A 16,189-nucleotide genomic window follows, 5' to 3' on the forward strand; every position below is an offset into this window, starting at 1 on the left:
AGCTACTCCAAGCGCTGCTCCACAAACCACTGACCACCTCTAGACAAGGAGGCCAAAAAAGAAAGAAGGCTTCACACCTATTCATTTTCGGTTTGGGTGTTGAATCCATTTGCCTCCAAAACCCTTTGTTAGTTAATTCATGTGACTAGAAGTCATCAATATGCAATAGTGCTCCTTTCAATTTCAATGGGCTTTTCCAGGAGCTATTTCAGATGAGGTTAACGAGTTCCATTGTTGCAGACAAGTTTGTTTCTTTTCAGTACAGGAGGGGTCACGTGGCCAGTACTCCATTTTGACGATGATTCAAGTGCCCAAGTTCTTGTGATTTAGTTTTAACAGTTGACTTTTTAACTTCATAATTCCTCCATTTCATTGTTTATTTCTTCACGGCTCCATCCATGCATGACACTATGACTCCTAGTTCTTTCTTCTTCTTTTGGGCCTCCTTATCTCGAGAGACAATGGATACGCGCCTGGAGGTGGTCAGTGGTTTGTGAAGCAGCGCCTGGAGTGGCTATAAAGGCCAATTCTGGAGTGACAGGCTCTTCTATGACTTCTATGACTTCTACTATGACTCCTAGTTAGATCCTTAATTATTTCTGTTTACCTTTGCATGTAATTGAGGTGATTGGTAGATTTGTTTTTTATTTTGGATTAGATGTTGCTGTTTTTTCTTTGTTGTGAATTGAAGGAGGACAATTGAATGGTGATTGTAAGCACAGTGTTACAGATTGTGAAACTGTTTGTGCATTGGGAAATAGCAGGGAGAATTTGGGTGAAGTGCCCCTTGATAAGTTTGGTTGTAGGCGCTTGGGCTGATCGGGGCAGTGGTGCTGGACGTCGCAGAAATGGGGCAAGCTCCATTGAATTTGGAGGCTGGTGGAGTAGAAGGTGAGGATAAGGGGAACTCTATTATGGTTCTGGGAGAGAGGGGAAAGGGTGAGAGCAGAAGTGTGAGAAATGAACAGACACAACCTGAGTGGTCTGTCAACTATGGTGGAGGGGAATCCTGGATTTAGGAAAAAGGAAGATACATCAGAAGCATTAACATGAATGGTGGCAGCATCAGAACAAATGTAATGGAGATGGAGGAACTGGGAGAACGGAATAGAGTGCTTCGAGGAAATTGGGTGGGAGGAAGTTTACTTACGGTAGCTAAGCGGGTGAGTGGGCTTAAAATAGATATTGATCAATAACCTATCCGCAGAAAGGAGACAGAGAAGTTGAGGAAGAGAAGGAAAGGGCTGTACATTGACCAAGTGAAGGCAGGGAAGGGTGGAAATTGGAAGCAAAGTTGATGAAATTTTCCAGTTCAGGCCGAGAGCTAGACACTCACATTAGTACCGTCTACAACGTACGGGAAAAATATATATATAGTTCTGATGAAGGGTCACTAACGTGAAACATTAACTTTGCTTTGCTCTCCACAGATGCTGCCAGACCTGCTGAGTATTTCCAGCATTTCTTGTTTTTATTTCAGATTTCCAGCATCTGCAGTATTTTGCTTTTATACATATATAGTTGTGGTTTTTCAGAGACACACCAAAAGCACAGAAAGAGGAAGTGTGTGACAAACGAATTCATGTTTCTCTACTTGTCACATATTGTTCAAAGAAGATCTTCCAGCTGAAACGTGGAGCTAAATGTTTATGAAAATGCCGCTCGGTTTCATCCTGTTCAACTCAGAGGAGGCAGAATAAAACACAAAGAGTCGAAGCCAGGTACACATCAGTGATCTGATCATTACTGTGCAGATTATTCAGTTTGAGTTAATTAACTAGAATTCATTAACCTCCAGAACAATTCGTAGCAGTGAAAGGATCATATCTCACTGGTTGAGAGCATGTGCTGATGGAGTTTAGAGCAGAACAGTGAAATAATGCATTGGAGTCAAGAAGACACGATGGCCATCACTTGAACTGATGGTGTTAACGACTCTCACTGAGGTCTGTGAGAAACAGAGTTAGTTCTGGATGAGAGATGGTGAAATGTTGAAGAATTCATGAGGGCAGAGACTTTTTTTTTCCTGCAGATTACTGGAGTAAATGATATTTTGTGTCCGTTGTTTGTAACTGTGCATAACTTGCAGTCATTTCAATTTCCTGCTCAGTTTATATCTTCAACCTGCTGTTAATGAATAATCTTGAATTGAGGAAATGTGTCTTTGTTTGGCCCAACTGTGCAAAGTTTAAAATAGTCCAGTGCTGACAACAACACTCGGCTCCTCTGCCTCTTCTCCAGGACCGAATGAGAAAGGGTTTGCAGTCTTTTTCACAAAACGCTTTCCTCTAATCCTTTCATTGATGACTTTCTCTTACACTTTACAGAACCTGGAGTCCAATCAGCAGAGCCTGTCCATGGAAAATGGTCACCTCTGGTCATTTACATTATCCTGGCTCTCTCCATTCTGCTGTCTGGAGTGGGGCTCGGCACTGCATTTATACTGTGTAAGTTTAGTGACATTTTAAACTATTTTTATTGTTCTGACACAAGAGCACAATACTGTGAATGCTGGAAATCTAAAATACAAACAGAAAATGCTGGAAATCCTCAGCATCTGTGGAGAGAGAAACAGAGTTAACGTTTCTGGGTGATGATCGTTCTTCAGAACTGCTAGTACTTCAAGATGGAACAGTTTTTAAGCAAGGCAGGGAAAGGAGGGAATGGGAGGAAAGAACAAAAGGGAAGAGCGTGATAGAGTGGAAGGCATGAAAGATTAAATTACAAAAGGGGTGATGGTGAAAGGAAAAAAGAGATGTTAATGGGACAAGTAATGAAAAAAAAATGGGTCGAGAGGAGGTGTAAATGGGAAAGGAAATATACCACCAAAAAAATGGGGGCGGGGTTACAGACTGTTGAACTCAATGTTGAGTCCAGAAGGTTGTAAAGTGCCTAATCTAAAGATGAGGTGCTGTTCCTCAAGCTTACACTGAGCTTCATTAGAACAGTATAAGAGGCTGACGCTGTTGCAAAATCAGCATTGATAATGAACAAAGCTATTACAGAAATGTCACTATGTTAGCATATGTTAATAATGCAGGCAATTGCTGAAAATAGACATGTTTTTGAAGCTTTTCGTCTTATACTCATCAGGACAATCCACAAGAATAACCAATGAAAGGGAAAATAAATTATACTGCATGAGAAGAGAGTGCTGATTGGTTGGCAAGTGAACTCTGATTGGTAGATTCCTTGCCATGGAGAATGCACCAGTTTATGGTGACTGACAGTTAACTGTCAAGCTTTGTTTGAAATTTAAACCAGGTAGCTTGACTCTGATTGGTTAAGGCATTACCTGAGGAATGAACCAGCGAATTGCTGTCACTTATTTTGTTCAGCTGAAACAGGTGCAATGTTTGTACATATTATTTCTGTCTGCAAAGAACAGGGCCCTGTGTATTAATATATGTATCTTCCAGTCCGTGCAAATGCATTGCGAGCCTTACAGACAATCTTAAATTGTATGTCAGGGTAATTCCTAGCACACTGAGGATTATTTAGTAAATGTTGTCCAATCACACAATCACATCTAATGTTGGACACTGTGTTTTGAGTTTTGCAACCACGGGCTGGTTGGGGACGGCCTGTACCTTGCCTGTTGCAAACAGCAGAAGGGACATGTTGTTTGATATGGTCCACCATTCTTTGGGACGTATGGTCTATATGCCTAGTATCACACTGGCATTGAAATTCATATATCACATTACTCATTTGTGTGATAGGCAGGACGTCTTTTTGGCTTGATGGCAGCATCCTGTTAGTGGTGAACACTACACGTGTTGCGACTGCACAGTAGCAGCGTGAAACAGTTAGCTTTACTCGTTGCCCAAATTAATAAATAGGGCCCGAGCCATTTGCTCACCATGCAGGTTTGATGCTGAAATAGGGCGAATCAAAGACATCCTGTGTGACAATGGTACCCTGATCAGATCATTTCTTGCTGCATATCGCACAAAATTATGAATGGGTAGAAGGCCGTCTTTCTCGGCCCTGGACAGTGCCCAGTCTGCCTCCAATTACCCTTTAATGGGTAATGTATACCAAAAGTTTGAGTAACAGGTAATGTTAGCTGTTTTACGCTGCTACTATTTGAGCTGTCAATTGATCCATTTTGTTCAGAATGAATTCAGATACAGAACCTTTAATTCTGTCTTTTTACCACTTTTGCAAATTCTGGCCTTATCTGCTGATGCACTCTTAAGTTTGTACATTCTGCGTCTTCCTGTCAGACTCTGGTTATCATTACCCATGTCTCTACCTTTTACTATTGCCTTGTTCTTTCCCTTTAATTTATCACATCTCTCATCAATTGATCCTTTGCCCCTCACTATTTAGTTTAAGGCTCTCTCTACTGTCCTAGTTATACGACTCTCAAGAACACTGGTCCCAGCACAGTTCAGGTGAAGACTATCCCTATAATACAGCTCTCACTTTCCCCAGTATTGGTACCAGTGCCTCATGAATAAAAACCCATTTATCCCATTCCAGTCTTTGAACCAAGTGTTTAACTTTTTAACTTTATTTACACTACACCAATTTGCTTGTGGCTCAGGCAGTAATCTGGAGATTATTACCTTTGTGGTTCTGCTTTAGAACATAGAACATCGAACAGTACAGCACAGTACAGGCCCTTCAGCCCACGATGTTGTGCTGAACCTTTAACCTACTCTAGGATCAAACTACCTACGTACCCTTCATACTACTATCATCCATGTACCTATCCAAGAGTCGCTTAAGTGTCCCTAATGTATCTGTTTCTACTACCACCGCTGGCAGTGCATTCCACGCACCCACCACTCTCTCTGACATCTCCCCAAAACCTTCCTCCAATCACCTTAAAATTATGCCCCCTGGTGATAGCCCTTTCAACCCTGGGAAAAAGTCTCTGGCTATCCACTCTATCTATGCCTCTCATCATCTTGTACTCCTCTATCAAGTCACCTCTCATCCTTCTTCGCTCCAATGAGAAAAGCCCTAGCTCCCTTTCTTCGTAAGACATGCGCTCCAGTCCAGGCAGCATCCTGGTAAATCTCCTCTGCACCCTCTCTAAAGCTTCCAGATCCTTCCTATAATGAGGCGACCAGAACTGAACACAATATTCCAAGTGTGGTCTGACCAGGGCTTTATAGAGCTGCAGCATAACCTCGCTGGTCTTAAGCTCAATCCCCCTGTTAATGAAAGCAAACACACCATACGCCTTCTTAACAATCCTATCAACTTGGGTGGCAACTTTGAACGATCTATGGACATGGACCCCAAGATCCCTCTTTTCCTCCACACTGCCAAGAATCCTGTCTTTAAGCCTGTATTCTGCATTCAAATTCGACCTTCCAAAATGAATCACTTCACACTTTTCCAGGTTGAACTCCATCTGCCACTTCTCAGCCCAGCTCTGCATCCTGTCAATGTCCCGTTGCAACCTACAACAGCCTTCCACACTATCCACAACTCCAGCAACCTTCGTGTCATCGGCAAACTTGCTAACCCAGCCTTCCACTTCCTCATCCAAGTCATTTATAAAAATCACAAAGAGCAGAGGTCCCAGAACAGATCCCTGCGGAACACCACTGGTCACCGAGCTCCGGGCTGAATACTTCCCATCTACTACCACCCTCTGTCTTCTATGGGCCAGCCAATTCTGTATCCTGACAGCCAACTTTCCCTGTATCCCATGCCTCCTTACTTTCTGAATGAGCCTACCATGGGGAACCTTATCAAACGCCTTGCTAAAATCCATATACACCACATCCACTGCTCTTCCTTCATTAACATGTTTTGTCACATCTTCAAAGAATTCAATAAGGCTTGTGAGGCATGCCCTGCCCGTCACAAAGCCATGCTGACTGTCTCTAATCAAACTATGCTTTTCCAAATAATCATAAATTCTGTCTCTCAGAATCCTCCCCAATAATTTGCCCACTACTGACGTAAGACTGACTGGTCTGTAATTCCCACGGTTATCCCTATTCCCTTTCTTGAACAAGGGAATAATATTTGCCACCCTCCAATCATCTGGTACTACTCCAGTGGACAGTGAGGACGCAAAGATCATCGCCAAAGGTGCGGCAATCTCTTCCCTCGCTTCCCGTAATATCCTTGGGTATATCCCGTCTGGCCCTGGCGACTTACCTGTCCTCATGTCTTTCAAAATTTCCAGCACATCCTCCCTCTTAACGTCAACCTGTTCGAGCATATCAGCCTGTTTCACGCTGTCCTCACAAACGACTAGGTCCCTCTCACTAGTGAATACTGAAGCAAAGTATGCATTTAGGATCTCCCCTACCTCCTCCGACTCCAAGCACAAGTTCCCTCCACTATCCATGATCGGCCCTACCCTCACTCTGGCCATCCTCTTGTTCCTCACATATTTAGTTCTTATTTAGTTCCTAGCTGCTCATAATCCCAAAGCAGAACCTCTCTCTTAGTTCTGCCTATGTCATTGGTGCCCATGTGGGCATCGACAACTGGATCCTCCCCCTCCCACTGCAAGTTCCTCTCCAGCCCTGAGCAGTATTCCTGAACCCTGGCACTGGGCAGGCAACACGGCCTTCTGGACTCTCACTCTCAGCTGCAGAGAACAGTGTCAATCCCCATGACTATACTCTCTCTTACTACCATTAAATTTCTATTTACTCCCCCTGCTTGAATGGGTTCCTGTACTACAGTGCCATGGTCAGGTAGCTCACCTACCCTGCAGACCCCACTCTCATCTATACAAGCTGCAAGAACTTCGAACCTTTTGGACAATTGCAAGGGCTGAGACTCCTCCAATTCTGCCTTCTCTATCCCCTTACCTGCCTCACTTGGAGGGAATGCAAGTAGAGAGGCATAGAGGTTTAAGGAGGGAGTTCCAGACCTTAGGGCCTTGGTAGCTGAAAGCACGGCCACCAATGGTGGAGCAATTAAAAGCAGGGATGCTCTGGAGGCCAGAATTAGAGGAGCGCTGGTATCTCACAGGATTGTATGGCTGGAGGTGAATACAGCGATAGGGAGTGTAAACTTTTTCATTGGCTATGGTGATGGTGGGAGGGGGTTGAAGGGCAATGTTGGCCAAGTTCAGGGGGAAAAGTTCGGATTGTCAATAAAGGTTTTTCTGGTGGGAAAAGACCAGAAATGTGGTCATTGTTGGGGAGGGGGCAGGGGGTAAAGGGCTTCCAGATTTTATTGAATTCATTACAATCAACATTACATTAATGTCACTTTAAAACTGTACATTCCATTGAAGGGCTTGAAGTTCTTTAAAAATGGCGCCTTACGCCGTTTAAGTCCCCTCTACGTCATCGGGGGTGGCCTTTCTACCCCCTCCATTTAAATGAGCCCCCATGCGTAATATCGCGGGGGATCTGCAGTGGCGCTTGCGTCTCGGAAGGCCGCCATGTTCAAAGTGCGCTGCCGCTAAGTGTGACGCAATGATTAAATTCAGCACATGGTCTCGACTTTACAAAGCGTTGTCTCACTTTAATCAACTCAAATTTCTCTAATTACTCAGTCATTGTCCTTAATTATAGATTCCAGTAACTTCCCTTCAACAGACATTCGATACCTGTGCTCCTCCAATTTCTAAAGTGCGACAGTCAAATCCTTCTTTCCATTTCAGTTACACAGATGCTCAGTGAAATGAAGACGTCGGATGCTGATTTGAAAATGGAACTTTCCCAGTTGAAGAATAATGGTGAGTGTGAAATCCCAATCTGACAAATTATTGAGTCTCCAATTCAGAGAGTTCTCTAGTTTTTCACAAGGTCTGATCAATTTCTGGACACTCACCCTGACACCATCTTGTTCTGCTTTCAAGTCTGGAGGGTTCGAGCTCCTCCTGTGGAAGTTACCACTGAGGAGGATGGTCCTATTTGGGTGAAGGTCACTGCAACACAATTATATATTTTGGTCCCAGTTTAGGTTTGTGGCTGGAACTAAAACTTAGTACCATTCTGCACTGATGTGATGGTATGTAGTTTGCTGTTATTCTCTATCTCAGGGGAGTGAAACATACGGCATGTGGGATAGTTCCATCCAACCCACAGTGTCTTCTGAGATTTTGACTCCTCTGATATGGATTATAAATCTCCTGGGCCCTCTTTCTGCTGCCCAGGAGAGCTGGGTCTTTGAAATTTGATGATACCTCTCTTGCTGTGTTACATCATCTTGCCTCCCCAATGGTGCAACACCAGCCTCCCACCCCCCACTGTCTGACATCACTCCCTCACATCCTCCCTCGGTTAAGCAATGCCTCGATTTAATAATTCTAATCTTAATTTTCAACTTCCTCTACAGCCCCGCCCTTTATTATGCCTGTAATCTCGTCCGGCCGACAACCCTCCAAGATCCCTGTGCTACTCCAATCCCAGCCTCTTGTTTGATAACATTCCTGTGATGTGCCTAGAGACATTTTACCACATTAAAGGCGATACAGAAATACAAGTTGTTGTCATTGTTGACATCACATCCCCGCAATATGACATCACAATCCTGGCTGCATGATGTCACACTCCTGCCGTCACAGGGAGACGAATGCGGCTCAAGGTGTCGGAGGAAATGGGAACAGCTGGAGTCTGGGAGAGAAAGATGGAGTGCGGGATTTGCGGGATTGGAATGGATTGGACTGGGAAAGAGTGAACAGAGAGTCTAGATGGCAGACTGGGATTCCAGGGTGAGGCTGGGTGGGAGATGGGGATTCGGGATTGGGGGTGTCGGGAGATTGGGAATTGGGGAGGTTCTGTATTGTGATCTGAGGGGTGTACATATTAAATATGGAAATTAAAGGCTGTACCATGTTGAAGGTCCCTATCTTGAAATTTGTCAACAAATCGTAGGGCAGTGAAACCTTTCCCTGCTTGCTCTGGTATTGTTTTCAAGATCTTATTTCATATTCTCTTTTTGCACTTCTTATTACTTTCTTTGTATCCACTTCTTGCTCTTTCTAGCTCTCCCAGTCTGCTGGATTTCCATTTTTCCTTCCATTTGTATAAATGATTTCATTTAGCTCAATACTGTCCCTTATCTCAATTAATTGACAACAGTTGCTTTAATACCCGAGTGGAGTCTGTCTTTTAGAGCTGTGTTTCCTATTGGCTGTCTGTAGGTTTAAACATTAACTGTTCAGGCCAATTTACTGTGGCGAATTCAATTCTCATCCCTTTGAAATTTGCTTCACTTACATTTCAAACGCAGGTTTGTGACTCTCCCTTTCAAACCTCATATCAAATTCAATTATAATTAAATTAATTTTAATTTATGACATATTGCTGACTGCCTGTGTTGATTGTGGCTCCTTGAGGAATAAAAATTCAAGATATGGTGAGCTTTGCTGACACTGGTAGCACTATATCAGTTCGACAGTGCAGTTAGACATCACAAAGATCTGGGCTATCTTCCTGCTGAACCAAAGCCTGTGAACAGACAGCTCCTCTGTAAGGTGTAAAAAACATTATCATAACTTATATATTCTGACAATAGGGTTACGGAATAAAGATACCCGACACCTTTGGTGATGCCTCACTGCCCTTGCATCCAAGAGGCCGTTCTGTTCATCCAGTTCCTCTTCCTTTAAATAGCGTAGATATTGAGAGAGATCAAAAAGGAGCCCCAGGTGTTTCCATAAGCAACCAGATTTTTACAAACTCATTCTCAGAATGTGAGCATCGCTCTCATGTATTGTCCATCCCTAGAAGGTCTTGAGAAGGTGGTGATGGCCATATTCTTAAATTGCTGTGGTGTGTGGTGAAGGTGCTCCCACAGTGCTGTTAGGTAGCGATTCCCAAGATTTAAATTTAGCAACAATGAAGGAATGGTGATATATGTCCAAGTTGGGATGATGTGTAACTTGGAGAGGAATTTCAAGGTGATGATGTTCCCATGTACCTGCAGCCCTTGTCCTTGACCTTGTTTGATTGGTGGAGCTTGTGGATATGGGAGGTAAACCCGAAGAAGACTTGGTGAATTGCTGCAGTGCATCTTCTAGATAATGCAGACAGCAGCCACGGGGCACTGGTGGGGGATGGGTTGATGTTTATCATCTCTCTTCATTATTGAAGCTCTGGTTACATTGTGATGAATCTGCACTGCACTCCTTCCAAAGGTAATTAAGGTGTGATGCTCAGAACCATGCACAGTATTGCACATGTGGACTCGCCAATGCTTTGTATTGCTGCAGGAGAACTTTCTGCCCTTTATATTCTAGCCCTCTAGTTATAAAGGCTAATGTTCCATTCCACTCCCCTGCCCTTTGATTAATTTTTGTACCTGACTATTATTTATTGGTGATCTGTGTAAGTGGACCCCTAAATCACATTGGAATTCCACTGTTCCGACCTTTTCACCATTTAGAAAATACTCAAATCTATCCTTTTTTGTCCAAAATGGTTGATCTTAAGCTGACCTGCATTGAAATCCATCTGCCATAGTTTTAATCTATCAACGTTTCCTTTTAAATTTCTGCTGCTGCCGACAATACGGACAATGCCACCAGTTTTTGTGCCATAACCAGATTTGCATATATGGCTTTCTGTCTAATTCATTAATGAGTACGAATGGAACCCACTGAGAGCCACTCCCCTTCCCTTGCTGCCGACCCCACCCCTTCCCTGACCCCCACCCCGTGAGACCCCTCTCGCCCAGACCTACGTGAGACCTGGTTCCAGTGATGCTCCTCGGCCTCTGGTCAGTGCTTCTCCAGCAGCAACCACCGCCTCCATGATGGCACTACTGCTGCCGACCTCTGATTGGCTGGCAGCTCTCCAAGGGTGAGATTTCTGCTGATGAGGTCCTTGATCCCGTGGAAGGCCCATGGCTGTCTACTTAAGTTCCTGATTAGCACCAGATTTCATTAGCCTTTTGGAGAAATGGGAACATGCGGATCATGGCGTCATTCTTCCTGGACGCCGAGATTCCCACCACCAAGATCAAAGTCCCCCCAAAAGTCTCTTCCTTCCAATTTGAGTACAAGCCCACTATCTTTATTCTTTGTGTTCTACCATCTGACCAAGTTCCTAACCATGTCAATAAACTAAAAGGGGGTGAGGGATCAGGTGAAGGGAGATTTAGAATCTAAGAGAAAAGTCGAGGCAACAGAGCAGTGCAGTGATTTGGGTAAAGACAATCGGAATGGGAAAGGAAGGTTCAGAAAGTTTCATGGTAATTGTGTTACGACCCAGGTGGGAGTAATGCACTGTCAATTCATGTCCCATCACTCCACAGGTCACAGCATATTATTAAAGTTTTCCGATCTAACCAGAAAACAATCAAATTAAACACTTCATTAACTCCCAGAATAAAATACACCAAACCAAGTATCTTTAGACAACAACAAATTAACTATATTTTTTAATTCATTCATGGGATGTGGGCATCACTGGCCAGGCCAGCATCTATTGCCCATCCCTAATTGTCCTTGAGAAGGTGGTGGTGAGCTGCCTTCTTGAACCACTGCAGTCCATGTGAGGTAGGTACACCCACAGTGCTGTTAGGAAGGGAGTTGCAGGATTTTGACCCAGCGACAGTGAAGGAACGGCGATATAGTTCCAAGTCAGGATGGTGTGTGACTTGGACGGGAACTTGCAGGTGGCGGTGTTCCCATGAATCTGCTGCTCTTGTCCTTCGAGGTGGTAGAGGTCGCGGGTTTGGAAGGTGCTATCTCAGGAGTCTTGGTGCATTGCTGCAGTGCATATTGTAGATGGTGCACACTCCTGCCACTGTGCATCGGTGGTGGAGGGAGTGAATGTTTGTGGATGGGGTGCCAATCAAGCGGGCTGCTTTGTTCTGGATGGTGTCGAGCTTCTTGAGTGATGCTGGAGCTGCATCCATCCAGGCAAGTGGAGAGTATTCCATCACACTCCTAACTTGTGCCTTGTAGATGGTGGACAGGCTTTGGGGAGTCATGAGGTGAGTTACTCGCCTCAGGATTCCTAGCCTCTGACCTGCTCTTGTACCCACGGTATTTATATGACTACTCCAGTTCAGTTTCTGGTCAATGGTAGCCCCTAGGATGTTGATAGTGGGGGACTCAGCGATGGTAATGCTGTTGAATGTCAAGGGGAGATGGTTAGATTCTCTCTTGTTGGAGATGGTCATTGCCTGGCACTTGTGTGGCGTGAATGTTACTTGCCACTTATCAGCCCAAGCCTGGATATTGTCCAGTTCTTGCTGCATTTCTATCCGGACTGCTTCAGTATTTGAGGAGTCGCGAATGGTGCTGAACATTGTGCCATCATCAGCGAACATCCCCACTTCTGACCTTATGATTGAAGGAAGGCCATTGATGAAGCAGCTGAAGATGGGTGGGCCTAGGACACTACCCGGAGGAACTCCTGCAGTGATGTCCTGGAGCTCAGATGATTGACCTCCAACAACCACAGCCATCTTCCTTTGTGTGAAGTATGACTCCAACCAGCAGAGAGTTATTAGATTAGATTAGGGATACAGCACTTTAACAGGCCCTTCGGCCCACCGAGCCTGTGCCGAACATCAACCACCCATTTATACTAATCCTACACTAATCCCATATTCCTACCAAACATCCCCACCTGTCCCTATATTTCCCTACCACCTACCTATACTAGTGACAATTTATAATGGCCAATTTACCTATCAACCTGCAAGTCTTTTGGCTTGTGGGAGGAAACCGGAGCACCCGGAGAAAACCCACGCAGACACAGGGAGAACTTGCAAACTCCACATAGGCAGTCCCCGGAATCGAACCCAGGTTCCTGGAGCTGTGAGGCTGCGGTGCTAACCACTGCGCCACTGCACCGCCATGATTCCCATTGACTCCAGTTTTGCTAGGGCTCCTTGATGCCATACTCGGTCAAATGCTGCCTTGATGTCAAGGGCAGTCACTCTCATCTCACCTCTTGAGTTCAGCTCTTTTGTCCATGTTTGAACCAAGGCTGTAATGAGGTCAGGAGCTGAGTGGCCCTGGCGGAACGCAAACTGAGCTTCACTGAGCAGGTTATTGCTAAGCAAGTGCTGCTTAATTGTTGATGAAACCTTCCATCACTTTACTGATGATTGCAAGTAGGCTGATGGGGTGGTAATTGTTCGGGTTGGACTTGTCCTGCTTTTTGTGTACAGGACATACCTGGGCAATTTTCCACATTGCAGGTTAGATGCCAGTGTTGTAGCTGTACTGGAACAGCTTGGCTAGGGGTGCGGCAAGTTCTGGAGCACAGGTTTTCAGTACTATTGCCAGAATATTGTCAGGACTCATAGCTTTTGCAGTATCCAGTGCCTTCAGTCGTTTCTTGATATCACGGGGACTGAATCGAATTGGCTGAAGTCTGGCATCTGTGATGCTGGGGACTTCAGGAGGGAGCCAAGATGGATCATCAACTCGGCACTTCAGGCTGCAGATTTTTGCAAATGCTTCTGCCTTGTCTTTTGCACTGATGTGCTGGGCTCCCCCATCATTGAGGATGGGGATATTTGTGGAGCCACCTCCTCCAGTTAGTTGTTTAATTGTCCACCACCATTCACGTCTGGATTGACAGGACTGCAGAGCTTAGATCTGATGCGTTGGTTATGGGATCACTTAGCTCTGTCTATTGCATGCTACTTCTGCAGTTTGGCATGTAAGTAGTCCTGGGTTGTAGCTTCACCAGGTTGACACCTCATTTTGAGGTATGCCTGGTGCTGCTCCTGGCATGCCCTCCTGCACTCTTCATTGAACCAGGGTTGGTCTCCTGGCTTGATGGTAATGGTAGAGTGGGGACTATGCCAGGCCATGAGGTTACAGATTGTGGTTGAGTACAATTCTGCTGCTGCTGATGGCCCACAGCGACTCAGGGATGCCCAGTTTTGTAATGCTAGATCTGTTTGAAATCTATCCCATTTAGCATGGTGATAGTGCCACACAACAAGATGGACGGTATCCTCAATGTGAAGGCAGGACTTCATCTCTACAACGACTGTGCGGTGGTCACACCTACCAATACAGTCATGGACAGAGGCCTCTGCAACAGGCAGATTGGTGAGGTCGAGGTCAAGTATGTTTTTCCCTCGTGTTGATTCTCCCACCACCTGCCGCAGACCCACTCTAGCAGCTCTGTCATTTAGGACTCGGCCAGTTCGGTCAGTAATGGTGCTACCGAACCACTCTTGCTGATGGACATTGAAGTCCACCCCCAGAGTACATTTTGTGCCCTTGCCACCCTCAGTGCTTCCTCCAAGTGGTGTTCAACATGGAGGAGTACTGAGTCATCAGCTGAGGGAGGGCGGTAGGTGGTAATCAGTAGGAGGTTACCTTGCCTATGTTCGACCTGATGCCATGAGACTTCATGGGGTCCGAAGTCGATGTTGAGGACTCCTTCCCTACTGTAGACCACTGTCCCACCACCTCTGCAGGGATCGTGATTGCAGTGTCTGGGACATTGTCTGTAAGGTATGATTCCGTGAGTATGACTATGTCAGGCTGTTGCTTGACTAGTCTGTGGGACAACTCTCCCAACTTTGGCACAAGCCCCCAGATGTTAGTAAGGAGGACTTTGCAGGGTCAACAGGGCTGGGTTTGCCATTGTTGTTTCCGGTGCCTCGGTCGATGCCGGGTGATCCGTCCGGTTTCATTCCTTTTTATTGACTTTGTAGCGATTAGGTACAACTGAGTGGCTTGCTAGGCCATTTCAGAAGGCATGTAAGAGTTAACCACATTGCTGTGGGTCTGGAGTCACATGTAGGCCAGACCAGGAAAGGACAGCAGATTTCCTTCCCTAAAGGACATTAGTGAACCAAATGGGTTTTTATAACAATCGACAATGGTTTCATGGCCACCATTAGACTAGCTTTTTTTAAAATTCCAGATTTAGTAATTAAATTCAAATTCCACCTTCTGCTGTGGTGTGATTCGAACACATGTCTCCAGAGAAATACCCTGGGTCTCTGAGTTATTAGTCCAGTGATAGTTAGTTAGTTAGTTAGAGATACTGCACTGAAACAGGCCCTTCGGCCCACCGAGTCTGTGCCGACCATCAACCACCCATTTATACTAATCCTACACTAATCCCATATTCCTACCACATCCCCACCTGTCCCTATATTTCCCTACCACCTACCTATACTAGGGACAATTTATAATGGCCAACTTGCCTATCAACCTACAAGTCTTTTGGCATGTGGGAGGAAACCGGTGCACCCGGAGGAAACCGACGCAGACACAGGGAGAACTTGCAAACTCCACACAGGCAGTACCCAGAATTGAACCCGGGTCGCTGGAGCTGTGAGGCTGCGGTGCTAACCACTGCGCCACTGTGCCGCCCTAATACCACTACTCCACCGCCTCCCCTATTTATTTATAAACTAAATCTTAAACACTATTAAGATAAACCTATGTCTAAAGATCTTATAACTTATTTAACGTAAGCCTCCCCATTCACACACATACATACATTCAAAAACTTACAATGGTTAACCGGTTTTTAAAAAAGTGTTTCTTAGAAATAAAATAAGTAGCTGGGTTTTAAGTCCTGGTACGTTATGTTCCTGGTTGATGAGGTATCCCAGATTAGAACAATCAAATGCCACTCTAAGTCTCCAGGTGAATTTGACAGTCCGTACCGGATAGGCATTCAAAGCACTTCGGTTGAAGCAGGTGTCACACAGTTCTTTCAACATGGAGTATAATGACAGGTCTATATTTGGATTTTAAAATTGGTAGTCTTTTAGCTTTACTGTAAATTCCAGAAAACACAATGAGTCAAGAGAGGGTCAATCTTGAAGCAAAGACTTCTTGAATTGGAAGTAAAGAAAAGGAATTTTGCTCCCTCCAACAATACAAATCCTCTCTTCCAAGGGTTTTTTTTTTCTCCTTGGGCAAGCTACACAGACTGTAGCTCATTGTAGAATTTCTGCTGTGAGAATTCTCTTAATTCCAGGCAAGCACACTTCGCCGATCTTCCAGTTCAAACCGGTTTAGCCTTTTTTTCCACACAAATAAAAGTTACAGTACACCATGTGACCTTTCTCCTGCTGTGGCTTAGGAAACAGGTGCAGCTGCTGGCACACTGTGCTCATTCTTAAAGGCACACTGTTTTTAAACAGTGTCTTAAAGGCATACAGTTTTAAACAACAGAGAAAAAAATCAGTTCCGTCAAAATAGTGCATCAACAAATAAGTTCCATGCATTGGAGGTAGTGCAGATCAGGTTCACTTGATTGGTTCCTGGGATGAGAGGTTGTCCCATGATGATAGGCTGAGTAAATTG

The 16,189-nt window shown here is 44.9% G+C and overlaps 1 protein-coding gene across 1 annotated transcript in view; it reads left to right on the top strand.

Moving 5' to 3' along the window:
• The first annotated feature begins 1,049 nt into the window (after nucleotides 1–1,049).
• Nucleotides 1,050–16,189, top strand: part of LOC137355636 (asialoglycoprotein receptor 2-like) — a 74,514-nt gene continuing 59,374 nt past the window's right edge. Inside the window, exons 1-4 of the mRNA XM_068021010.1 lie at nucleotides 1,050–1,163; nucleotides 1,631–1,721; nucleotides 2,328–2,447; nucleotides 7,598–7,672. Of these exons, the coding sequence (XP_067877111.1) occupies nucleotides 1,050–1,163; nucleotides 1,631–1,721; nucleotides 2,328–2,447; nucleotides 7,598–7,672 (400 nt within the window). The remainder of the gene's footprint in view (nucleotides 1,164–1,630; nucleotides 1,722–2,327; nucleotides 2,448–7,597; nucleotides 7,673–16,189) is intronic.

The sequence above is a fragment of the Heterodontus francisci genome, chromosome 43, assembly GCF_036365525.1.
Source record: "Heterodontus francisci isolate sHetFra1 chromosome 43, sHetFra1.hap1, whole genome shotgun sequence".
Taxonomy (NCBI): domain Eukaryota; kingdom Metazoa; phylum Chordata; class Chondrichthyes; order Heterodontiformes; family Heterodontidae; genus Heterodontus; species Heterodontus francisci.